At 45.5% G+C, this 26746-nt stretch overlaps 1 protein-coding gene and 1 long non-coding RNA gene across 2 annotated transcripts in view; one reads left to right on the forward strand and one right to left on the reverse strand.

Annotated features, from left to right (window-relative positions):
- Tango6 (transport and golgi organization 6 homolog) overlaps positions 1-26522 on the forward strand; it is a 175439-nt gene extending 148917 nt beyond the window's left edge. Inside the window, exon 18 of the mRNA XM_034522335.3 lies at positions 25511-26522. Coding sequence (XP_034378226.1) covers positions 25511-25687 — 177 coding nt within the window. The 3' untranslated portion in view covers positions 25688-26522. The remainder of the gene's footprint in view (positions 1-25510) is intronic.
- Positions 22000-23954, reverse strand: LOC143434974 (uncharacterized). The gene is made up of 3 exons (XR_013104889.1): positions 23861-23954; positions 22813-22919; positions 22000-22129 (listed from the first exon to the last, which is right to left on the reverse strand). It is a non-coding gene; the product is annotated as an uncharacterized LOC143434974 (long non-coding RNA).
- Positions 26523-26746: the final 224 nt, after the last annotated feature.

The raw sequence follows: 26746 nt of genomic DNA on the forward strand, positions 1-26746 counted from the left end.
AGCGAATGACAACGCAATCTGCTTTCAGACAGTGGCACTGAGGCTGGAGCATACCTCAGTGCAGTGTAGCTCACGGCCTCCTATCATGCCCAAGACCCTGGCTTCTATCTGCAGCATGCACACGCACGCACACACGCACCCACGCACATTCATGTGCAAACACACCCTGAGTTAGGTTGTTAGTAAATATGTTATTAGTCTCAGTTAATTCTCTCAGGAGCTCTGGTGGTGGGTGTTGTTGGTTCCACTTTACAAATGACTGAACTCACTGAGATTAAGTGTCAGACCATATCTTAGTAAATGGTAGTTCTTTTTTGTTTGGTTTTTTTTTTTTTTTTTTTTTTTTTTTTGAAACAGAGTGTTCTGTGTAGCACTGGCTGTTCTGGAACTCATTTTGTAAATGAGGATGGCCTCAAACTCACAGAAATCCACCTGCCTCTGCCTCCTGAGTCCTGGGATGAAAGGTGTTTGTCTCTACCACCCAGCAAAGTGGTAGTGTTTTAATCCAGGCCATCTGACCCTAAAACCTATGCTTTGACTGCCTCTACCATTCCCTGAATTATTATTATTATTAGATGGCCTATGTTTTAAAGAAAGGGCACAGAAAAAGGTTTTATATGTGTATATGGTATATGTGCATGTGTAGATGTAAGTATACATATGTGTAGGAGCACATGTATACACAGCTGTACATAGTTGATGCTGGGCACCATTCTCAATTACTCAGTTTTATTTACTGAGGCAGGATCTGTTGCTAAACTTGAAGCTCACTAATTCTAGCTAGTCGAGCCAGGCAACTTGCCCTGGGGAACTCCCTGTCTGACACTTTAAAGTGTTAGGGTTATAGACGGCCCCTGTGCCTGCCTGGAGTTTTGTAGTAGTATAGGGGATTCGAACTCTCGTCCTCACACTTGCCCGGCAAGCATTTTCCTCTAAGCCGTATCCCTAGCCTCCTAAAAACACCATCCGAAAGCAAATGGTTTCACTAGTGATACGTGAGAGTAGACAGTAGTCACAGGTTTAATTGCCCACACTGAAAAAATTTAAAGTGACCTCTAAACAATTGCCTGGAGATTTAGAATGTGATGGCAGTCCCATGGCTCCTCTGGGGCAAGCTGTCACAAGGTTGTTGTGGTAGCCTGAAAAAGAAGGGCTGCCATAGGTTCACATACTTGAACATTTGGTCCCCAGCTGATGGAACTGTTTAGGAAGTGTGGCCCTGTTGGAGGAGGTGTGTCCCAGGGGTGGGCTCATTCCATTCCCAGTTCTGTCTGCCTTGTGCTTGTGGGTCGGAGGGAAGGTCTCAGTTTCTGCTCCAGTGCCATGCTTGTTGCTGTGCTCCCCATCATGATGGCAACCCTCTGGGAACATGAGCCCCACATTAAAAATTGTCTTGGTCAGGGTGTTTTGTTAAATACTAAAGTAACTAAGACAAAAGGGATGTTTCTTTTCTCCTATGTGTATAGTGAGACAGTTGTCTTATTCTGTTGTCTCAAGCCTGACTTAATCTTCTGTCTTTTGCTTTCAAGGAGCCGATTAGAACCAAAGCACAATTTTCAAATGTTTGTTCCCACACATGAAAAACAATGTTTAGTTGGGCAGTAGTGGCGCACACCTTTAATCCCAGCACTTAGGAAGCAGAGGCAGGCTGATCTCTGAGTTAAAGTACAGCCTATTCTACAGACTGAGTTCCAGGGCAGCTGGAGCTACACAGAGAAACCCTGTCTCAAAAACAGTGTTTAGTCACCAATTAATGCCTGTTTTCCCAAGGTTCATCATCTGCCAAACCTGTGATGCATGATGGGATTGCAGCTCATAGCCCCAAGCCCTGGCATTAGAGATTGATGTGTCTTCAGAAGCATATTCCACGGGCACATTTGCCCAAGGATCTGAGCCAGGAGCCTGAGAGAACAGGGCTAAAGGGTGTCAGGAGACAAATGGTGCCAGGCCAAGGGCAGACACAACCCAAGGAAAGCTGGCAAACTGGAAAAAGGCCAGGCTGGCACTAGCCAGGTGAAGACAGGCTCCTAGAAGGTCACTGCTGCTGACACAGAAGAGGTCATGTGACTGTGTGCTGTCTTCTCACAGCTTGTGTTTCCTTTTCATATGATGTCTTAAATCCATATAAGTCATATATCATAAAGTTCTTTTTTAAAATGAAGAACTCATCACTTTTGTATAGTCACAAAGCATGCAATCATCACTACCATCCAGGTCCAGAACGTTGTCACCATCACAAGATATAACCCCTTATCAGTGAGTGCATGTATGTTCTCTTGTGACTGGGTTACCTCACTCAGGATGAGATTTTCTAGTCCCATCCATTTACCTAAGAATTTCTCGATTTCATTGTTTTTAATAGCTGCATTGTACTCCATTGTGTAAATGTACCACATTTCTGTATCCATTCCTCTGTTGAAGGACATCTGGGTTCTTTCCAGCTTCTGGCTATTATAAATAAGGTTGCTATGAACATAGTGTAACACGTGTCCTTGTTATGTGTTGGAGCATCTTTTGGGTATATGTCCAGGAGTGATATAGCTGGGTCCTCAGGTAATACTATGTCCAATTTTCTGAGGAACCACCAGACTGACTTCCAGAGTGTTGTACCAGCTTGCAATCCCATCAACAATGGAAGAGTGTTTCTCTTTCTCCACATCCTTGCCAGCATCTGCTGTCACCTGAGTTTTTTGATCTTAGTCATTCTGACTGGTGTGAGGTAGAATCTCAGAGTTATTTTGATTTGCATTTCCCTAATGACTAAGGATGTTGAGCATTTCTTTAGGTGCTTCTCAGCCATTCGATATTCCTCAGTTGAAAATTCTTTGTTTAGTTCTGTACCCCAATTCTTAATAGGGTTATTTGATTGTCTAGAGTCTAACTTTTTGAGTTCTTTGTATATATTGGATATTAGCCCTCTATCAGATGTAGGATTATCTTTTTCCAATCTGTTGGTTGATGTTTTGTACTATTGACAGTGTCCTTTGCCTTACAGAAGCTTTGCAATTTTATGAGGTCTCATTTGTCTATTGTTGATCTTAGAACATAAGCCATTGGTGTTCTATTCAGGAAATTTTCCCCTGTGCCCATGTGTTTGAGTCTCTTCCCCACTTTCTCTTCTGTTAGTTTCAATATATCTGGTTTGAGCTGGGGTTGCGGTGTAGCTGAGGAGAACCTTGAATTTCTGGTCCTCCTGCTTCCACCTCCCAAGTGCTAAGGAACTGCAGGCATGTATTACCAGGCCCATCCTTGTTAATGAATTAATTAGGTAGTCTTCCAAACTAGGCATGTGAAAGTGAACAGGATGCTATTAGTGATTATACAAAACACTGAGGTAAAACTAGGCTATCCTGAGGAACCCAGAACATGACTCCAAGATTCATCCAACTGTAGATCCTCTGTGACCATTGTTACCATGTCAGCTCTTTTTGTTCTACATAATGCCACAAAAAAAAAAAAAAAAAAAAAAAAAAAAAAAAGCCCTTCCTGTCATTTCAGTGGGATTTCAAGAGGGACAGGTGCATTTTACTTTCAGGAGGTATGAAAGATGGGCTTAACTATACTCAGAATTTGTTTGGATTAAAATAATAGACACCTAGTATGATCTAGCTAAAGGAAAGGGACTTGAACTTTTTTTTTAAAAATCATTTATGCATAGGTTGTTCTACCTGTTCCATCTGTGCATTTTGGTGCCCACAGAGATCAAAAGGAGAAATCAGATCCCCCAGAACTAGAGTAGATGGTTGTGAGCCACCATGTAAGTGATGTCGGTGCTGGGAATCAAACTTGGGTCTTCTGCAAGTTCAGCTAGTCCTCTCAACCACTGAGCCATCTCTCCAGCCTGCAAAGGTACTTTTTCGTCTACTGAGCTATCATGAGGTGGGAAACACAGAGGTGAAGCCAGGAATCAGGCCCAGGCCTGAAAGCTGTGCTCTTTTGTCTAGCTTCCTGCATTTGGGCGCCATGCCCTTGCCCCGGCAGTCCAGCTCTTCTGAAGGAGGCATTGTCACTGCTAGAATACAGTACTTAGACTATCCAACACTCAGAGTCCTGTTCTGGCTCCCAAGGCAAACATTACAGAGAAGAGACTTGATGTTCCAACTAAGATTGCAGGGCCATCCCCAGCTACCATGGGCTGAGGTGGGGGGTGGGGGGGGATGGGATTCATGATCTATATAAGATAGGGTCATGTTGAGAACCGCACTAGCCCACATTCGGGCGCCAAAAATGTTGGGGCTTAGGCTGGCCCACTTTGGGCGGCCTAAAATGTTGAGGCCCTCTCCACTCTGCGCTTGGCGGCCACTGTATCCCGGCCCAAGCTGCCGCTCAGGTCTGCGGGTCGGGGTTCAGCAAGAGAGAGAGTGAGGATGGACTCGAAGAATGGAGACCAGAGTGTGATTCAATCCCGTTTATTCTTCAGTCTCTCTTCCTAGTCCAAGTCCCAAGTCTTGACTTCCTAGTTCCTAGTTCTAGTTGTACTCCATGAAGTGTCTGATTCTCTGTTACTCCAAATTGTTCTGCGTTGTACTGTCCTAATTGTTCAGTCTAGAGCCAAGTGTCTTCTACCTAATGTCAAGTAATCGGTTACTTTCTCTGTCTGCCTCTAGCCTTTTATATGTCTCACTTCTAAGCCACGACTTCAGGTCACACCTTTAATTATGTCCTTAGGTCTTGTCTTTAAGTCTGATCTCTAAGTCACACTCTTAAGTCACACACCTTTAATCTCACACACCTTTAATCTCACACACCCAAGGAAAGTCCTGGGTATCTAAAGCAAGATGTTATCAGAGTGTGCTCAGCTGCTGTAGGCTATTGTAATCCAAGTCTCATGTCAGGGTATATGGCTCAAGATGGCTGCAAAGCTGATAGCCGCTTTCTGCTAAAAGTCGGCTCCCAACAGAGTCAGTCTCAACGTCGGTCATCTGTGAGAGGTCAGTGCTGTGGACATGAGTGTAGTGCCCTTAATTCCTCAACACTGACAGATGTATATGACACTGAAAAGATGAGGCTTCAGCACCTCACTGCAGCCGCTGAGTCACGAACACCAGCCTCTTCTATTGACATACATAACAACATAACAGCTCGTGAGACCTAACACTGAGAATTTCTCTGTTCCCCTCCTCCACATCCCCATTACACAGACCTGCATGTGGGAGACCTGGATCCCACCGTGTCTATAGAAGGCCTTTTCCTCATCCTTCTCATCCTTGTCTACAAGGACCAAGAAGAGTCTCTTACTTATATATTTAAAGCACCAGAATTTTTGTATGTAAGAAGTAGAAGAGATCTTTGAGATACTTAATGTATATACCACAAAGATGTCCATTGGCATAGTAACTTGTGAGTTTCTTCTTTGAACTAAGGTCAAATAAGTTTGGAAAGTACAATGGTGTCCCTTTTAGAGATTCAGTTCATGTTAGCCTGGTAAGGAGTCTGTAGCAAAGAGACCAACATTTTCCTAATTCACTTACCAAGCACTGTTAGCCATCATAAGAATCTAAACATCTCATTTTATGAAAGAAGAAAATAAGGCTTGCGAGTTTCCCAAAGTTTTCCAGAGCTAATTCCAGGAAGCAGCAGTACGGATTTCCTGGTGTTTCTGGCAACCTGCATTGCCAAACGCTAGTGAAAGTCAGCTTCTTCCTTCTCTCCCTGTGTTTAATTCACTTGTTCATCAGGAACAAGATTTGTCATGTTATTGAGGGCACCTTAGTGACATCATCAAGATCTGTTATGTTACCCAGGTACCTTAGGTAACATTATTAAGGTGAGTCAGTATACAAAAGAGGAACCAGACTTGGGGCTGAGGACATGGCTTAGTGGGTAAAGGTGCTGCTACTCAGGTGTGAGGACCCTTGCTAGAATCCTCAGACCCGAGCTGGGCAGGGGCCACACATGTCTTTAATCCCAGCACCTGGGAGGCAGAAGCAGGTAGCTCTCCATGAGTGTGAGGTCAGCCTGGTGTACAGAGTGAGTTCCAGGATAGCCATAGAGAAACCCTGCCTTAGGTGGTGGTGGTGGGATATGCAGACAAGTATTTGAAATCTCAGTGTTCCTACAGGAACATAGGAGGCAAAAGTTCATGGGTCAACAGCCTACATACTTAGCAGAAAATCAAGAGATGCCTGTTTCAAACAAATAGAAGGCAAGGATCTTTACCAAGGTTGTCCTCTGACCTCTATACTACATTTACGCACACGCACACGCACACACACACACACGCACACACACACACACACACAAAAGAATGTACACACCGAAACATAGAATCAGGTTTGGAAAAATCCATTCTATCAGCCTTCTCTAGATCAGACTAATGAGTTTTTATTAGGACGCGTTGTACTGTTATGGCCTATTTTATAGTGTTGCCTACATTCTGCTAAATAGCAGATAAGCTACTTACACTGCAGGTGGGTTTCTAAGCCAATACAATGACACAACCTCAATATAGAAAAGGAAGAACAGAGAACTCAGAATGAGACATGTATTATTCAGTTACTCTTGCATATAAAATCAACATGAATAGAATAGGTACAGATACAGACTGATTCAGATATCAGAGGAACCATGAATGACACTCCATAGCTTGATTTTCAAAAATGGTAAAGTGCTTTTGGTAAATTCCAAGAAAATCAAAACATTATTTCTCAAAATGCATACTAGTTTCTTCCAAAAAAAACAAAAAACAAAAAACAAAAAACTACATGTGTATGAAAACTGCCCAGACTTTGACTGAGCACCGTTGAACATTTGTTATGTAACACCTGTGTTATGTAACAGCATCTGTGTGCTGTCCATGGAGGGAACCATTCTGTCTTTGTAACTGTTCGGTTTAGGGGTAGTTTCATGTGCCTGTTGTTAAGATGAAGAGACTAAGACAGGAAGAAAGGTTCCCCAGCTGTCCAGTGGCAGAACAGTGTAGCTTCAGAACACAGTCCAGTTTTCTGTGTCCCTGTCATCTGAAGGACCCAGAAACTTAGTCATCTGGATATTTATTCCACAGATCATGACCAGATAAAGGCTGTTTGGGATCTGTGAATCCATATAATATTCAGAAAGAATCCAGACCAGGTCACCTTTTCATGGCACAGTTCCTGTCTAACCAGGAGCATGACAGAATAGCTGTTGGAGGGTGTTTGGGTTGGCGGTGTGCCTGGGTGCTGTCCAGGACCTCCCAGCAAATCTTCAGAGAGCACCGACAGGAAACAGGCTGGTTGCCTTTGCCCTTCCTCATGCCCCACCATCTCTTGCCAAAAGCCCAGCCCTAGATTTTGCATCCAGCAACTTCCCATCACACAGAAGGCTAGAAATATCAGGGAGCAGAGAGAAAACACAGGAGACCAAGTCTCTTCCGGGTTGCCAACCTGGGGAGAGTCTTGGGACTTTTCACCCTCTGAAAATAAATCACATTGCGGTGACAGGCGTCAGGGTGGCAAACATTCCTCTATATCTCTTCCTCTGAAAAGAAGAAATTCTGAGTACACTTTTCTTGGGGTGCTGTGAGATGACCCCAGATTGATGTTAAGTAGACTGGACAAGGTGGGACAAACCTGGGAAGTGGAGGTGGGAGGCAGCCCAGGGCCAGTAACCAGTGGTCTTTGGTTCTCTGTCTGTACCTATGTCTTCTGCAGGTGACCTGATGCCAATTTCCCTAATTCTGCATAAGGACTAAAGTGATAAATCTTGCCCTGGTGATTGTTAGTGGGAATGTTGGTTGCTTCCCTACACAAATGGATGAGCGGATTAGACCTCCCAGTCTTGAGACTTTCTAACAGTACTGCCAGTTGATAAGGAGGTATATGATGTTAAGCTCTACAGAATGAAAATGAATGTGAAAATTTTTATGAAATTAATCATCTATTAAAAACTCAAGATGAGCAAGTAAACTCTAGTAGACATTATTTACAAAAGGTAACCTAATAGAAATTAAGGTTAATTTTCAACACAAATTAAGACAAGTTTTAAAAATGAAGAGGCTAGCCAGGCAGCAGTGGTGCACTCCTTTAATCCCAGCACTCAGGTACAGAGTCAGGTGGATCTCTATGAGTTTAGAGGCCATCCTGGTTGACAGAGGGAGTTCCAGAAAAACCACGGCTACACAGAGAAACCCTATATGGGGAAAGGTGGGGGAGGGCAGGAGGCTGGAAATGGCACAGCAGTTAAGAGCACTGTCTGCTCTTCCAGAGGACCTAGGTTCAGTTCCCAGCAACCACATGGAGGCTCACAACTGTCTGTGACTCCAGTTCTATGGGATCCAACACCCTCTAAGGGCACTGCATAGCACAGCACATTTACTGGTAAGATATTCATATACATACTAGACATAAGATCTTTAATGACAGTTTTTTAAAGAGCAGGAGTTGGAAGTCATCTCCAGTTGCTTAGCTGGGAGGGCTGGGAGGTGGCTCCATGGGTAAAGCATTTGCTGCAAGACTGACAGCCTGCATTTGATCCACCAGACCAATGTCTGAAAGAGAGAACCAGTTTCTTACTGGTCATTGTTCTCTGACCTTAACACACGCGCTGTAGTGTGTGGTTTCCTCCACAAAAATAAATAAATGTCATTTTAAACAATTAAAAAATTAAAAACAAGAAAACCATCAGAGAGGTGGATGCTGTAAGTTCTGTTCTAGCTCACTGTTCATTACCCATGGTTTGTCTGCTCTTGGCAGTGTGTTTCTGGGAAAGCCCACAGCCTCCAAGCTTCTGTATTTAACATTGCTAACATTTGTTGAGAACCGCACTAGTCCCTGTTCGGGCGCCAAAAAATGTTGCGGCCTGAGCAAAATGTTGAGGCCTGGGCTGCCCTGCGTTTGGCGGCCACTGTATCCCGGTCCAAGCTGCTGCTCAGGTCCAAGGGTCGGGGTTCAGCAAGAGAGAGGGTGAGGGCAGACTCGAAGAATGGAGACCAGACAGAGTGTAATTCAATCCCGTTTATTCTTCAGTCTAAGTCCTAAGTCTTGAGTTCCTAGTGCCTAGTTCCTAGTTCCTAGTGCCTCCAAGTTCCAAGTTACTTCTTCCAAGTTCTCTTCCAAGTGCCTGCTACCTGTCTTCTCTCTGCTGTGTCTAATTCTGTATGTGTCTCCCTAATGTCTGATGTGTCTCATTCTCTCTAGAGTGTCTCCCTAATGTATGATTCTGATCTGTTCTGTCTCTGCCTTTTATATGTCTCCCTTCTAAGCCATGCCTTTTGGTCACACCTTTAATCATGCCCTTAGGTCTTGTCTCTAAATCTGATCTCTACACTTCTAAGTCATACTCTTAAATCACACACCTTTAATCTCACACACCTTTAATCTCAAAAGGTATCTAAACCAAGATTATCAGAGTGTGCTCAGCTGTTGTAGGCTATTGTAATCCAAGTCACATGTCAGGGTATATGGCTCAAGATGGCTGCAAAGCTGATAGCCGCTTTCTGCTAAAAGTCGGCCCCCAACAAACATTTATTAATGGCTAGTTGTAGACCTTGAAACTCTTTAGATCTTAAATCCTTATAGCAACTCTGTGTGGTAAGTCAGCTCACAAACTCAACTCACAGATGAGACGTTGAGGTGCGGCATGCTTATGTTCTGATGCTCAGGTCACACAGCCAGCAAAGGTAGATGTGAGGTGCCAGCTCAGCTGTTCCAAAAGGGTTTATTAGAACAAGCCTGAGACTGTACTGGAGAAACATGTGAATTGTTGGAGATGTGTTCAGACAAACATGGCTTCCCAGGACCCTTTTCCTTCACCACTGGGCTTCCTTCTGGTCTCGGATTCTCCTGAGTTAGCAGGTATTGTGTCACTGGAATGAGGAAACAGAAGCCTTCCACCTTGTTGAGGCAGGTTTTTCTTTTTGTCTCAATTGAGCTTTCCATTGTGGGCTAGCTAGTGGGGTGGGGAGCTCTGGGTAAGGCTCTCTCTGTGTAGTGAGAAGATAATGCTTTTTTATGTAGGTCCCAGGGGACTGAACTCAGGTTGACCAGCTTGCCAGGCAAGTGCACTTACCTGCAAAGCCATCTCACTGGCCTGGGAGATACAATTCAAATGTATGTGTCAAAAATTATTCTCCATTCCGGAAAAAGAAAACTTTTTTGTTCATAATTAAGAAAATTCCAGGAAATATAGTACTTAACTAAGCCCATTGACAGCTGAATCTTGTTTTCCTGATATTCTGCTCTGCTTCATCCTTATTCATATTAGAATACTGAGCCAGGATGGGGGGCCTGGGAGGTTGCTTGGGGGGTGGTGAGTGCTTGCTACAAAGCATGGGCATCTGAGTTCACACCTCCAGCACCCACATAAGAGCAAGTGGCAGAGATAAGCCGATCACGAGAGCAGCCAGTCTTGCAGAAACAAGTGATCAGTGGGAGACCGTGTCTCAACAACTGTTCTATAGAGGAAGATCCCCAAAGGTCACACATGCGCGCGTGCGCGCGCGCACACACACACACACACACACACACACACACACACACTTTGGGTTCCCTGTAAACACGTCATTGTTATTAGGTTGTCAGAGTCACCTACAAAGTATAAGAAGTTTAAACATTTTTAAAGTCATAAGTCACAAACTTTAAGATTCTGATTCTTGGGAATCTGGCAAGTTCCAGACATTTTAAAAGATTTTCATGGGGGTTCAGGGAGTAGTTGGAGAGATGTTTCAGCAGGTAAGACCACTTGTTGCTCTTAAAAAGGACCTGGGTTCAGTTCCCAGCACTCAATTGGCAGCTAGCAACCTTCAGTAGCTCCAGCTCCAAGAAATCTAACACTCTCTTCTGACCTCCACCAGTACCAGTCATGTGTGCAATGCACAGACATCCATGCAGGCAAAACACGCATACATGTAAAATAAAACAGACAAAACTGAAATAAAATGTTTCATAGATGCCATGGCCATTGCTTGCCTGCCATGTACAAGGTATGCCCCTTGACCACTGAATAATACTGAGGCTTTTCATTTGCAGCACTGGAATAAGTATGTGTGGTGAGGGCCCGGGGGGGGGGGGGTCACTGGCTACTTAGATGGCATCCCTTGGGGCAGTGTGGCCACCTTCTGTGGTGAGGACTGGGGTTACGTTCTCTAGCATGTTTTACACTGCATGTGTATTAGGGAACAGTACAGACTCTAGCCTCATACATATGTCCACACATCTGGTTCTCTCCAGCCTTTGCTCAAGCTCCACGGCCTCTTCTTCCTGGATCATTGCAGCACTGAATTCCACTAAGCAGATGCTCTAGGCTCTGCAGCCAGCACTTTCTCTGCCTACAAAGGCCTGGCCAACTCCAGGGACACTTAAGCTGTTGGAGCTAAGATGATAATGAATCAGGGTGTCCCAAAGCAAATGAGCACTTCTGGAACCAGACACTAGTCTGTCAGCCCCCCTATGCCCTACTAGCCAGGTGCTATCCAAATAAGCAAGGTAGCTAGTGCAGGAGAGGGACAAGTCCTTCCTATAGAGCAGATGTCTGAATAACGCACACATTTAAAGGCAAGGTTTGTAGAGTCGTCAAACTTGGCAGATGCCAGTTTGAATTCTAAACCTCTAAACCCCAATCCCAGCTTTGTAGACTGGGATTGATAATCCCTGTGACACAGGATTCAGTGGTGAAACATGTGGACTCAGCCCCGTGACCAGTGTAGAAACACCAATAAATGGCAACAGTGATCGTTTCCTGCCCAGTGGCTGTCTAGCAGAATGCTTTCGGGGAAGGAAGGAAGGAAACAGGACCTCCACCCTTGGCAGGTGTCTGCATAGAGATCCCGGGGTTGGGAGCAATAAGGCCTGTCTCCAGGTGTGGCCGTTGAGTGCCCTTTGAAGGGTGAGTTTGTCATGCTCTCTCAGATGCTGCCAGTCTCTCAGCCGCAGCTGCTGCTGCAGCCGTCGCCACCGCTGCCTGCCACCTTTGCACAGGCTCTGGCCATTCTCCCTGCTGCCTTTGTTCTATTTTGGTGCCTGTGGAGGTACAGGAAAGCTGCTGTCTTCCTCGGGTTGCTATTTAAAGACACTCTGAAAGAGGCTGCACCACTGTTCCTACCGCTGTGGCAGCCACAGCTCCTGTCCCTGCCACTGTGGGCTGCAAGACCTGTAGCCTCCAAAACCTTGGGTGGAGTGCCTCAGCAAGAGCCAGCCTGGAAGCACACACATTAGACCTGGGCAAGTCTGCTCCCTGCCTTCTGTTTAGGACCCCTGAGCCATCATCTCTCCCAGGAACCTACCACCAGCTGCCGCTTTGGTCTTTGTCCCTGTACTGCCTCACCTACCTATATCCCTGGAACGTTTTAGCAGTGGACCAGTTAGTTTCTCCCTTGTTCTTCAGAGAAAATCATGCACGGTACTCCCGTCCTCTTCTCCCCATCTACAGTTCACCCTTGGGATTCTTCACAATCCAAGAGGGGTCAGGGAGCCGTTTACCTCTAAGTCTCATAGAAATACTTTGAAAATAAATGGTCTCTGAAAGGCTCAGTAACCGTCAGTTAATAATAATGGTAGCTTGGGCTTTAGTGAGTCTGTTCTCTAGCCACCAGGCATGGATAGAATCCCTTAGATGTCAGGAATCCTGCCTCTCTTTGCTGATTTCCCTGCACTCTTGATGCAGTGTCTCAAAAGCCTGGCCTTTCTGTTGGAGTCAGCCCTAATTTCTTTTTCATAGATTTATTAAAGTGAAGCTTTAGATTTTATCAGTAAAGTATCTCGGCCAGCAGCTGCCTCCATTTGGCTTCCCCTGTTGTCCCCTCTCATTATGGTAGAGAGGCTGCCTGCCTTTCAGGCTTGGAGTCCAGTCCTGTTTGCTGCCCCAGCAGAATTCCCCCAGTGCCCTCAGTGCACAGCATCAGATGTTGTAGTGCGACACACACCACTCCACCTGACCCACACTGGACCCAGTGCTACAGTAACCCTGTGTCCGTTTGTTACACTCGAGTGGAAACTGAACATATTAGAGGGAATGTAAAGCTCTTTCCCATCTGAAACCTCGTTGTCCCTCTGTCCCTTTGTCGTTCTTTCTACTTATACATTTGTTCTTTATGAGTTAATATTAGTTGTGGTCCTTCAAATTTTATATCTGCCCTTTTGTTTGCTTTGTTTGGTTTGGTTTTTGACTCAGGGTTTCTCTGTGTAGTCCTGGCTGTCCTGGAACTTCACTCTGTAAACCAGGTTGGTCTTAAAATCACAGAGATCAGCCTGCCTCTGCCTCCTGAGTGCTGGGATTATCTGCTTTATAACATTAACTCCGGCTGGTGAGATGGCTCAGCAAGTAAAGGCATTTACTAAGCATGAATGGTACCCTGAGTCTGGTCTCCAGAGCCCACCTAAAGATGGGCAGACCCAATCCACAAAGTTACCCTCTTACCTCTATATGTACATGTACACATTATTTGCATAAATAAATAAATAATCAATCTTGGCAAGGATGTGCACACCTTTAGTCCCAGTACTGACGAGGGGAATCTCTGTGAGTTCAAGGCTACTTCGGTCTACGGAGAGTTGCACAGTAGCCAGAGCTACATAGTAGACCCTAAATAATAATAATAATAATAATAATAATAATAATAATAATAATAATAATAGTTATTAATAATAATATAGTTATTATTATTATTATTATTATTATTATTATTATTATTAAATAAAATTTAGGGTCTGGAGAGATGGCTCAGTAATTAAGAACACATATTATCTCATGTAGAGGACTCAAGTTTAATTCTCAGCTCCCAAACTGCCTGTATATCTAGCCTCAAGGGTTCTGACACTTCTCATCTTGGCAGCAGGCACCTAACTCTCATGTATATACCAACACACACATAATTAAAAACAAAATAAATCTTTTTTTTAAATCTAAGAGATTAAGGGAACATTGAGATAACTCAGAGGGTAAAGGCACATAAAAGCTCTTGCCACTGTGCCACCCAACATTGTGGGTCCGACCCCTGGATCCTACATGATAGAAAAAGAGAACCTCTGCCATGGCATTTGCTTACCCACATGTCTACATACATGTCAAATAAATAAGTATAAAGAATTAACCTGTGTGTGAGAGAGAGAGAAAGAGAGAGACAAACACACATAAAACATTGACCAGCCATTAGGGTTTGGTGAACAGTGACACCATTTTATTCTGTTCTCCAAATAAATGATCTTTAATTACAGAAAGCAAGCTGACAGTGGTGCACAACTTAGTCCCAGCACTTGGGAAGCAAGGCAGTTCTCTGTGAGTTCCAGGACAGCCTGGTCTACAGAGTGAGTTCCAGGACAGCCAGGGTTACACAGAAACCCGGTCTCAAACGACCCGCCCCCCCAAAAAAAAAAATTAGAAAAAGCAAACATATATAAAATAAGCTATGTTCCTGGCTTACTCACCCCTGCCCTGCTCCCACACCCCTTCCTTTCCTGCTTGCTTATATTTGGGCTTCTCTATTCTTTGTCTTGAGAGCTATGTCTTTGCCCTTAGCCAGATGGCAAGCCAGGGTTCTCCATGTGGCAGTAATAATAACGATCCTTTTTTTATTATCATCTTGCTTAGGAAAGCAAAATATTCTCACATACATTCTGTCTACTGGAGCCTACAGTAGTTTTGTAAGGGAAGCAGCAGATTCGTTTTCTGTACACTTCTTTGTACTAATAAGGATAACCAGTTGGAGATGGAGTAACGAGTGACATTTAAAAGTCACATCTCCAAATCCGTGCCATTGGGTCTGGCTCTCTCCTTTACTAGCCATGGGGCCTGGGAACATTGCAGGTGATGTTAGTGGCTCTCCTTTTATTATGACGTTGTCCTGTCTGTTTATTTAGTGTAGGAAGCCATGGCTCACATGGAGAGGTTAGAGGACAGTATAAATATATGGGATCATCTCTCCTACATGTGGGCCCCTGGGGTCCACTTCCAGTTTCCAGGCTCAGCAGTGACTTTACTTTCTGGGCCAACTCATTGACACTACTCTGTTTTAAAAGGGTTTTTTAGGGGCCTAGAGGCTTAATTCAGTTGTAAGAGCACTTGTACTACAGAAGACCCAGGTTTGAGTCTCAGCAGACACACGGCAGCTCGCAACCATCAGTCCCAGGGGATCTGATACCCTCTTCTGAACTCTATGGACACCAGGTACACACCTGGTACATATATATACATGCAGGCAAAACCATTCACACACATAAAATAATAAAATAAAAAAAAATTCCAGCCTGGTCTACAGAACAAGTTCCAGGACAGCCAAAGCTACACAGAGAAACTCTGACTCAACCCCCGACCCCCCAAAAAATTGTATGGATTTTTAAAAGAATTTTTTTGTGTAGAGGCTAGTGAGATGGCTCAGCAGTTAAGAGCAGTTGCTGTTCTTGCAGAGGATCTGGGTTTGGTTCTCAGCATCAGTGTGCATATTCACAGACACCTGTAGGAATCCAACACCTCTGGTCTCCATGGGAACAAGGCACATACTTGGTGCACATATGTACATGTAAGTTCTGAAAATAAACATATTTACCCATAAGATAAAAATAAATCTTTTAAAATACACATTTATGTCTGGCATGGTGGCACATGCCTTTAATTCTAGCACTTGGGAGGCAGAGGCTTATCTCTGTGAATTCGAGGCCAGCCTGATCTACATAGTGAGTTCCAGGGCTACAGAGAGAGTCAGTGTCTCAAAACAAAAAAAAACAGACCACAACACCTGTGTGTGTGTGTGTGTGTGTGTGTGTGTGTGTAGCTACAGGTGCTAGTGAGCCATCTGCCATAATAGCTCTTGTTACATTCATTTATCCATACAGTCTTTCACTCATTCATTCCTCCTTTCACTCACTCATTCCTCAGAGATTTGTCCTTGCCAGTTCAGTGGCAGGAGAACTAACAAGCTGTCCACAGTCCTGGCCCTCAGAGAGACCACAGTCTTAGTGGAGGACTGGCAAAGCCCAGCTTATTTTGCACCTATCCTGTACACTTTCTTGTGCTTGACTCCGCAGACATTGATCTCAAAGGAGTACTTTGAGACTTCACTGTACCAGTGGGGTCACTGTGTTCCCCAGGGAAAGCCATTTGCTCCAGAATCCACATGGCCCAGTTCACCTGCTTCTAGGGCTTTGGGGTCAGCTCTACCCGTTCCCATCTAAGCAAGCTCCTCAGGCCGTGCTACCCAGAATTCTCAGCACAGTCTGTAACCCACAATCTGGGAAATGCCTGATGAGTTGTTCTGGAATTGGGCCCTTGGCCTTTACATCTGTTGGCTCTTGCTTCCCCAGCCACAGTTCCCACATGGGTGTTTTCTCTCTTGGAGAGTAAGAGGACAAGGTCTCACACAGTCACCCAGACAGGCTTCCTACCTCCTTTTTTTGTTGTTGGTGGTGGTGGGGTTTTTTGTTTTTTGTTTTTTGTTTTTTGTTTTTTGTGACTGTGTTTCTCTGTGTAGCCCTGGCTGTCCTGGAACTCACTCTGTAGACCAGGCTGGCCTCGAACTCAGAAATCTGCCTGCCTCTGCCTCCCAAGTGCTGGGATTTAAAGCGTGCGCCACCACCACCCGGCCTCCTATGTAGCATAAAGTTCCATGTTCTCAATCCTTCTACATCAACCTCTCTCTAGTAATAGGATTACAACTGTACCGTCAAGTCCAGCTCACACAGGTGACATGGAATGAGGGTCATAGCTACTAGATTTAAAAAAAAAAAAAAAAATGGCTGTGGTCCCAGTCCCAGGGAACATTGAGGCAAGATGATTGCTTAAGCCCTAGAACGCAAGACCGTCCTGGGCAACACAGTAAGAGCTTGTCTCAAAAAACTATAAAAAGTTGGATGTGGTTGGATGCATTTATGCCATACTTAGTATTTCTCCCAGCGTGTATTGAAACAGAAAAGGTTGGATTCTGAGCTTACCCCTCTTCTGGCTTCATCTAAAGAAGCTGTATCTGCCGGCGCAGTCCAGCCACCATCTCCACCTCCTCCTTCCCCTCCCTGCCGATATTTCAGTGTCTCACTCCTGGGCTGTTTCCTGTGTCCAGCCTTCCTTTACCTCTTAGTCACAAAGGGAAGCACCTTCCTTCTTTCCCTCTCCCCTTCCTCCCTCTGTTCTTCCCTCCCTTCCTCCCTCCCTTCCTTTCTTTATTGTTATTTTGAGAAAGTGTCATACTATGTATGTAGCGCAAGTTAGCCTTGAACCTGAAATGTCATAGAGTTCTGATCACAGTTAGAAGCTATTGTACCTGACTCTAAGCATTAACTTTGTATCCTTATGTACTTAACAACTGTCTTAGTTAGGGTTTCCATTGCTGTTAAGAGATACCATGACCAACACAACTCTTACAAAGACAGACATTTAATTGGGACTGGCTTACAGTTTCAAAGGTTTAGTCCATTATCAGCATGGTGGAAAGTATGGCAGCATCCAGGCAGACATGGTGCTGGAGGAGCCGAGAGTTCTATCTTCATATCTTGATATGAAGGCAGCCAGGAGGAGACTGAATTTTTTTCACATTGGGAGTAGCTTGAACATTTCAGACCTTAAAGCCCCACCTCTACAATGACACTTCCTCCAATAAGGCCACATCTCCTAGTAGTGCCACTCCATATGGACCAAGTATTCAAATACCCAAGTCTGTGGGGGCCAAACCTGTTCAAACCACCACAACAACTTACTATCCAATAAACCTTAAGAAATTATACATGTTGTAGAGTACTTGCATGTTCAAGACCCCTGGTTTGATCCTAAGACAGAAGGAGGGGGGCAGGGGGAAAAAAATTATAGATGAAAGGGCCTCTGCCACCGTATCTTTCCTGAGTCCTCCTTTCTGTAAATGTCTTGACTGTGACCATTTGTATTATTTTGTTTGCTTGAGACAGGACTATACATATCCAAGGCTAGCCCCAGGCTTGCTCTATAGTATAAGATAACCTTCCTGTTTTTACCACACCCCCAAGTGCTGAGATAATGGGTGTGCTCCACTGTGCCCTGTTATATGTGGTACTGGGGAACAGAGCTGCATCCTCAGCCCCTGTTGTGTTTTTCTGATCTCACATAATAACGATGGAGCAGCCACTTCACTCAGCTCGGTTCCACTGGTAAATCACCTTATAGTTTATTCTTATCTGTTAAAGTCATTAAAAAAAAATTTCCCCCTTGGGATAAAGAAATGGTTACCGGCACTCCCAGGTGCCTGTAACTCTAGTTCTAGGGGATCTGATACCCTCTGGCATCCGGGGCCACCTGCACACACACGGTGACATAAACAAACTCATGCAGAGGCACATACATAGAAATAAAGAGTAAAGAAAGAAACTTGGTTGTCTTGTTTTTTAAAAATTTCCCTTGGGCTGCAGAAATAGCCCAGTAGGTAAATACCTGAGTCCAACCACTAGAACCCATACCAGAAAAGCCAGTGCAGTATATGTGGTCATAATTCCTGAACTGGAAAGGTGGGGACAGGCAGTCTATGGGCCTCACTGGCCAGGGAGCTGAGCCTGTTTGGTGATCTCCAAGCTCTGCCTGCATGAAAAGGCAAGCAACTCCTGATGAATGCCACACAAGGTTGTCCTCTGACCTCCACATGTATATGCACATACAGGAAGCATGCTACACACAAAAGAAAATAATTGTCTTTTTGGTTTTTGTTTTATATGTCACCCACATTGGCCTGTGACTCACTGTGTATGAATGTTTTGCTGCATGTATGTCTGTGCACCACAGAAGAAGGAGTTGTATGTTCTAGAACCGATGGGGTTACAGTTGGTTGTGAGCCTCCGTGACCTTTCTTTATTCATACCCTACTTTCATCTCTCCTTTGATGCTCTCCCCACAGAGCCCCTCGTACTTCACACGATAGACACACTACATATGGATGAAAAGTTGACATTTTGTCTTTCTGCTTCTTCCTTATGTTTAAAATAATTTTAAAAATTAAAGCAAGGATTTGAGAGATGACTGGGAGTTAAGAGCACTGGCTGTCCTTCAGAGGACCCAGGTTCAGTTCCCATCATCCACACGGCACCTCACAACTCTGTCTGAAGCTTCAGTTCCAGGGAGTCTGGCTTCTAAGGGAACTGACCATGTGCAGTGCACAGCCATACACGAAACAAAATACCCATACAAATATATCATGTGTACATTAAAATCTTTTTTTTTTTGTTTTCTTTTTTTTTTTATTTTTTTATTTTATATTTTATTTACATTTAAGATGCCATCCCCTTTCCCCATTTCCCCTCCCTAGAACACCCCTGTCCCATGCCCCCCCTTTCCTTTTTGCTTTTATACAATTTTTTTAAAATGTTAATCAAAGGATTTATAAGTTTGGTAATGCTCAATCAGAAGCGTAACCCAATACCCAACCTAGATATAAAAACTATCTTTGACTGGTGGAGACATGTGAACATCTGCCTCCATGCCCCCTCTCTCTTTCTCTCTCTCATCACCTAGCAAAATAAATCTTATATTTATAGTGTGTATGTGTGTGTGTGTGTGTGTGTGTGTAAGTCTTGATGGGTACAGTGGCACACAACTTTGAATCCTAACACTGGAGGCATAGATAAGCACATCTCAGAGAGTTTAAGGCCAGCCTGGCCAACATAGCAAGTGCTAGGCTAGCCAGAGCTAACATGTCAAGACTCTGTCTCAAATAACACAAATGTCTGTCTGTCTGTCTGTCTGCCTGCCTGCCTGCTTGTCTGCTCACTACTGAACTCCCTCACTAACTTGCGTTAGAGCCGAGCAGTGGTGGTGCACGCCTTCAATTCCAGCACTTGGGAGACAGAGGCAGGTGGATTTCTGAATTTGAGGCCAGCCTGGTCTACAGAGTGAGTGAGTTCCAGGACAGCCAGGGCTACACAGAGAAACTCTGTTTCGAAAAACCTAAAAAAAAAAAAAGAAAGAAAGAAAGAAAGAAAAGTAGTCTGGCTAGAGATGCTTTTTTTCTTCCTGTAGTTTCCAAATCTTCTGACTTGTGGTTATGTGGTTTTATAACCACATAAATAAACATATTTAGGATCTAACAAGAATACCTGCCATTTATTTCTTCTTTTGATCTTAACTCAAAGACACAGCTTTGCAGGTCTGTTCTGAGCTTCCGGAAAGAGTCCGTGGCTGTTTTTCTGCTTTTCCATTTGAAAGCGCACCTGTGTGCCCAAGGCAGTTCTTTCTGCTCACACTGTTCTTTTTAGTAAACCTTCTGTGTCTCAGCCACGCCAACCCCAAACATTGCCCTTGTCACTGAAACCCCCAAGCTGGCCAACAGGAGGGGTAGGAAAATGGCTGTGTGTGGCACACAGTCCCCACTGACTGCTGTTGAGGTACCTCAACTCCAGCCCTTCCAAGGAGGATTCAGACAAGGAAGCTGGTACTTTAAGCTCTCCTGACCTAGGGGCTGGGGTCAGGGACGGTGTACAGCTCAGTGTAGAGGACATGGTTACCATTAGGTCCAATGCCTATGTGAGATTCCAACACTAAAAAGGAAATGCCCTGAAATCACAAAAGAGTTTCTCCCTCTGTCCAGTGCTACTGGCAGCCACCTACTGCTCTGAGCCCTTCTGAATGAGATGAAGCACCTCCCTCCCCACCCCTACCCCCACCTCCACACTATACCCATGCCCCTTTCTTCTCCCTGGAGCTTTTGGGCTTGATTGGTGTGTGTGTGTGTGTGTGTGTGTGTGTGTGTGTGTGTCAGGTGTGTGGGAAGTAGGAGGTGTACATGGCAAGTGTGTTTTGTGTATCTGCATAGCTGGCAGGTGTGTGTGATGTGTGTGTGTGTGTGTGTGTGTGTGTGTGTGTGTGTGTGTGTATAGATGGCAGGTATGTGTGATGTGTGTGTGTGTGTGTGTGTAGATGGCAGGTGTGTAGTGGGGGGGGTATGTGGGTGTGTGTGTGCAGATGGCAGGTGTGTAGTGGGGTGTGTGTGTGTGTGTGCGCGCGCACAGATGGCAGGGTGTTGAAGTCTTAATGAGAGGTTCTCCCCACAGGATTGCTTGTATCCTGCCCACCTCAGAGGGTCCTGGGAATTACGTTACCTTTGAACTTTCCGTGTATTCAGAGCCTGATCCTTAGGATTTGGTGACAGTCCTTGGCTGGCAGGAAGCTTTGATCCTTGGGGAGTTCAGAGGAAGTCCCATGATGTGTAGGATTGGAAAGAAACACAGAAGGTGGGTGCTAAGATGGACCCATTAATTAAGAAGAAGGCTTTGCTTAACACTCACTCACCTAAAAAAGGTCCAGAGCCTCTAACAGGAGCTCAGCACCCCTCAAGGATGCCATGCTTTTGCAGAAGCATTACTGTTGTTTAAGGACATAACAGTGCCCGGGGGAAATTCCTCCCTGACCCCTGGAAGAGCAGAATGCCTCAGAACCGCCCCATTTAAAGGGGTGAAGCTGCCTTTCTTTGAGTGGTGGATGTGTCTAGGAGAAAGAAGTTTCTTAGGACTTATGTAGCTCAGCTGGCAGAGCGCTTGCCTAACCCTCTGCTCAGTCCTCCCATTGCTGAAAACTGACAAGGTGCCCGAACCTGTACTCTCAGCCTCTGGAAGAAGGCAGGAAGGAGTTCAAAGTCATCCTTGGCTACCTAGAGAGTTGGAAGCCAAGGACAGCAATATAGCTCTGTGGATAGAGGCACTTGCCGCCAAACTTGATGACTGGAGTTCAATTCCTGGGACCCACATGGTATAAGAAGAAAACTGATTAGCATCCTTACACACGTGTGAGTCATGGCACATGTGCATTCACATACATATACAAATAATAAATAAATATAATTTTATTATAAACAGAACATTTTTAATTACTTTTGCTTAGAAACTACTTTATCTCAAGTGGCTAGATGTCAAGGGGACTGGCTAATGGATCCCAAAGCCATTCCTTGATGCCACCCAATACGTGATCACAGTGATGCCCCTTGCACCAGCTGAGTGTTGTGGTTGGTCTCCCTCCCACCTCCAAAGGCAGATGACTTCCTTTGATCCTGATAATCAGGCACACTGTTTACCTCTCAGTAGAGACCTCACTGTGTGGCCTGTGCCTCCCTCTCCTCTGGGCTTTGGCTGCCAGAGGGGCCAGTTCATTGTCCATCTCTTTAGCACCAGTACAGGGACTGGGTACCACGTAGGCCCTTCATAGTGATCACAGAATGAATAGTAACCATGGGGCAGGAGCTGTGCAGTCCTCCTCTTTCTGGAATCATCTCATTTTCACTCTGCCAAAAAAGATGAAGATGGGTTAGCAGAGTGTGGGCAGGGCTAGTTAGGGCCGATGCCTGCCTTCTTCCTGGTATGTCTAGTAACTCCTTGAGAAATTCCAGGACATGCCTTACAGCATCTTAGTGAGCTTGGCTCATGGGCTCAGGACTTACTGGAGCAACATTTGGAAAAGGAACAGACATGGTAGAACTGACTGTGTGAAACTGTGTTCCCATGCAAAACCAAAACATAAGGCTCCCATTAAAGGGGAGGTTAGGGAGGAGAGAGACGGCCCAGTGGCTGAGCACTTGCTGTCCTTGTAGAGGACCTGAGTTCAATTCCTAGCACCCACATAGTAGCTCACAGCTGTCCATAAGTGCAGTCCTAGGATGTGCACGATGCACAGACATCCATCAAGCAAAGCACTCAATAGAGACAATAAATGCATCCTTAAAAACAGTTTTATAAAGAGGGCCAGGCAATGGTGGTGCACGCCTGTAATCCCAGCACTTGGAAGGCAGAGACAGGCAGACCTCTATGAGTTCAAGGCCAACATGAGTTCAAGTTCTAGAACAGCCAGGGCTACACAGAGAAACCCTGTCTCAAACCACCACCACCCCCCCCCCTTAAGAAGAAGGGAGAAGTGCCATTAATCATAATCAGATGCAGTTTTCCCTTCTCCCCCAGAATCTCCACTTACTTGTCCAGGTGGTTACTGATTGCCATTGAGGTTGCTCTAAGGAAAAGCTGACGTGCGAAATAATCGCATGCTTTTTACAGCTCATCTTTACTCTGCTTGGTGTCAATCTGAAATGCAAATAGAAGAGTATTTAACTCACACAGAATCACCAGAATTACTGTGTATACTCCCCATTGTGCACGTGCATTTAAAACGTCATTGAAAACTGGAAGAACATGCAAAATCAAGCACAACTACATCCTTCCTTACCCACCCACCTGCTGTCAGCCTGCACTGCCATCAGGCTGGGGCCGAGGCAGCAAGGACGACAGGCTGGCCTGCTCCCTTCTGTGTCACTGTCTTTAGGTAAATGTTAGGCTAAAACAAAGAGTGGGTGAGTGGGAGAGGGTGTTACACAGAGTTCCCTTGCCGTCTGTCTTTCTGAGACAGACATTACTGCCTTGTGTGGTGGGCACAGGTTCCAGCTGCAGTGGAGTGGTGTGGTGGGCACAGGTTCCAGCTGCAGTGGAGTGGTGTGGTGGGCACTGGTTCCAGCTGCAGTGAAGCGGTGTGGTGGGCACTGGTTCCAGCTGCAGTGGAGCGGTGTGGTGGGCACAGGTTCCAGCTGCAGTGGAGCGGTGTGGTGGGCACAGGTTCCAGCTGCAGTGGAGCGGTGTGGTGGGCACAGGTTCCAGCTGCAGTGGAGCGGTGTGGTGGGCACTGGCCAGTGCCTCCATTTGCTCAGTTGTAGGAGTAGCAGACATGTGGACCTGCTTCTGGCTGGGATTACTGATCTCCCACTGTCTGTCTATCAGAGTCTTGTGTTCACAGCACATAAGAACCACAGTCAAAAATCACTTGTGAGAGACAGCGTGCATCTCCTCTGCTTGCATTCCTGCTCCATTGTTTCACTAGATGTCATTTACAAGCCATAAATCCAATAAAAATTAATAATTTTAATATTTCAATAGTAGGTCATTAAAGCAGGTCACAGGCTTGGGGGACTAGACTGGTTATCTGGTACTGATGTTCTCAGAGTCACGAGGCTGGCCAGGAGTGACATGTGTACCTTCATTCCATCACAAATGTGTTACAACATCTGCCAGAAGCCAGTCATTTTGTGAAGTCCTGGCCCGAAGTAGAAGAAAGCAAGACGTGGCCTTGGCATCAGTAGTATTTGTGATCTAATGAGGAAAACATTTTCAATTATATATTATCAATTCTCAACATAAATGAAAAACAAAATCACAACAAATATTTAAATTAGAATTGTGATACGGGCTGCAAACAGAATTTGAGGATTAGAGAGAAAAGCCCACGGAAGTGGTATCTTGGCAGTGTATATAGGATAAACAGGACATGAAGTAGCCTCGCAGCATAAAGCATAAGCAAAGGTGGAGCTCTGCTCAGAGAAAAGGCCCACAGAGCCAGCGTGCAGGCAGCCTGGGAGGCCAGCTGTGGGAAGGCAGGGCCCAGGGCTTTTAGGGGAACCCTGCTCTCTACCTTGTCCCATTCATCCCCGGTGCCATGATGACCAAGAGCCTCACAAGTTAGAGAGTTCTGATTTCTCATAGCAAGTCCAAGACACAAAGCAGCACACTGGGGTTTGTCTGGGGCAGAGATGCCTGGGAGAGTCTGGGCTGGACCATGTGTTTACCACACAATGTTTCTGGTCATTTCTGCAGTTCACTATAAAATATAACTCCTTTTCCTCTGCCCTCTGCTCTGCTCTTGGGGCCTTAAATGTGTTCTGGTTTGGTTTGGTTTGGGTGTTTTGTTTTGTTGTTTGTTTGTTTGTTTGTTTTTTTGCTTTATTTTGAAACAGGGTCTCATAGCCCAGGCTGTCACTGAATCCTCTATTGTAAGTGAGGCCAGCTTTGAACTGCTGACCCTTCTGCTGCTACCTTCCAGAAGTAGAGATCAAAACCAGGTGCCACCATGCTGAACCATTCTGTTTTACACTCACATGGACTTATCTACTCTTTCCTGCAATTCTTTTCAGGGCTGGTTCTAGGTGTAGCCTTGACTATTCTGGAACTTACTATAGAGACCAGGCTGACCTCAAACTCACAGAGATCTGACAGCTTCTGTCTTCTAAGTGCTGGGATTAAAAGGTCTGTGCCACTATGACCAGCCTTAACAAAAATCTTAAACTAGAACCAAATATAATCTCTCTCCCTCAGAAGGATGAGGCATGGGTGTCCCAGGTTTGAGGCCAGTCTGTATCCCAGAAGAGGGAGACGGTGGGCTGGGTCCATGGTAAAAAGGCTGTTGCCGTCAAGCCTTTGACCTTAGTTCTACCTCAGGATCCACATTGCAGAGGGAGAGCTGAGTCCTGTATGTGTGCTATTCATACACACAGAGGCCCTGAGGAAGATGCAGGCAGCCAGTTGCTCTAGAAGCATCTATACCCAGGCAGTCTTGGCTGTCTTTGTCCTGAGGCCTCTGCTGTCCTTTGACTGAAGGGGGAGAGTCTAGGAGCTATACTCAGGTCTGAAAATAATGAGGGGCTGCCAAAAATCCATAGTGAGGTATTGCAGGTAGAAACCACAAAGGAACCTTACTTGGGGCACAGCCAGCTCCCTCCTTCAGGTTGGAGGGTCCCTGCATTGTTTTCACTCCTCCAGGTTGGAGGGTCCCTGCACTGTCTTCTCAAGAGAGCCAGAGACTGCTTCCCTGTAGACATGTGGTCATGACCCTGTCTCTCCCTGTTGCTCAGGTGCTGAGTGACGTCCTCAAGGACCTCTATCACCTGCTGAAGCATGTGGTGCGTTTGGAACCCGACAGTGTGGCCAAGCTGCATGCCCAGCTGGCCCTGGAGGAGCTGGAGGAGATCATGAGGAACTTCCTGTTCCCTCCCCAGAAGCTGGAAAAGAAGATCGTGGTCCTGCCATAGACCTGCTTCACAGAACATGGGAGAAGGGGTGGGGGGGGAGACCAAGCATCCAAAGCAGTGGCTCCCACACCTCTCAGCAGCTGTCTCCATTGCCTCCATGGTCCAGACCTAAGGTCTGCCATAACCCTAAGGTATCTGTATGGTGTTGGCCACTTGGGTGTTCAAGACTACCTTTCTAGAGCATCCATTTGGTCACTCTGCATCTGGCGCAAAGCATGTGCAGTTAGAAGGGTGAATTCCATCTAATCAGTACACTCTTCATTGTCCTGAGCCATTTAGAGGAGACGTGTATATAACTGTGGAACATTTTCTTCTGGCTGGAGAAGCTGCCCCCCCCCCCCAGGTCCTATGTTGATATTCTTTCACAGTGAGATGATTCTGCCTGTAGTGAGGAGCAGACAAGCTATCATCTGGGTGTGCAGCTGTGGGAGTGGAAGGAAGCACTGCTTAAACACACAGAATACAGAAGAATCAAACTGCCTTGGCTGGACTGATCAGCCAGCATGAATGTGGTCACCAAGCTGCTCGACTCCTGCAGAGGAAGAGCCAGCCCTGTGCGTCTCTGAGGCCTTTTTTCCCTGCTGCCTGTTTTTACTTGGAGCTGTCATTCAGTCCTCTGCAAGGTGATGCTGAGACAGTGGAGTGGTCTGAGAGAGGCAGCCAGACCATACGTTATATACATGGGTGGCCTGCCGCCAGCTCACTAAACAATTTCAGATTTAAGCACTGTGGTCACCCACTCTTGTATTTATGTATTGTGGTGTTTTCATTGCAAACAATAAACAAGAAGAAAAAAAAAAAAAGAAGATGGAGGCTGGGGAGATACGGAGATACCTCAGTCCTGAAGTACTTACCATGCAAACATGAGGACCTCAACTCCATCCTCTGCATCCACGTGAAAACACTGCTTGTGGAAGCATGTGCCTGCAATCCTAGGGGCCAAGGGAGGGTGCAGAGACAGATGCATCTTGAAGGCTCACTAGTCAGCCAGTCTAATCTACTCCAAGGGCTCTAAGCCAACAAGAGACACACTCCCCCACCTCTCCCTCTCTCTCCCTT

Source organism: Arvicanthis niloticus, chromosome 18 (genome assembly GCF_011762505.2).
Source record: "Arvicanthis niloticus isolate mArvNil1 chromosome 18, mArvNil1.pat.X, whole genome shotgun sequence".
Lineage (NCBI taxonomy): Eukaryota > Metazoa > Chordata > Mammalia > Rodentia > Muridae > Arvicanthis > Arvicanthis niloticus.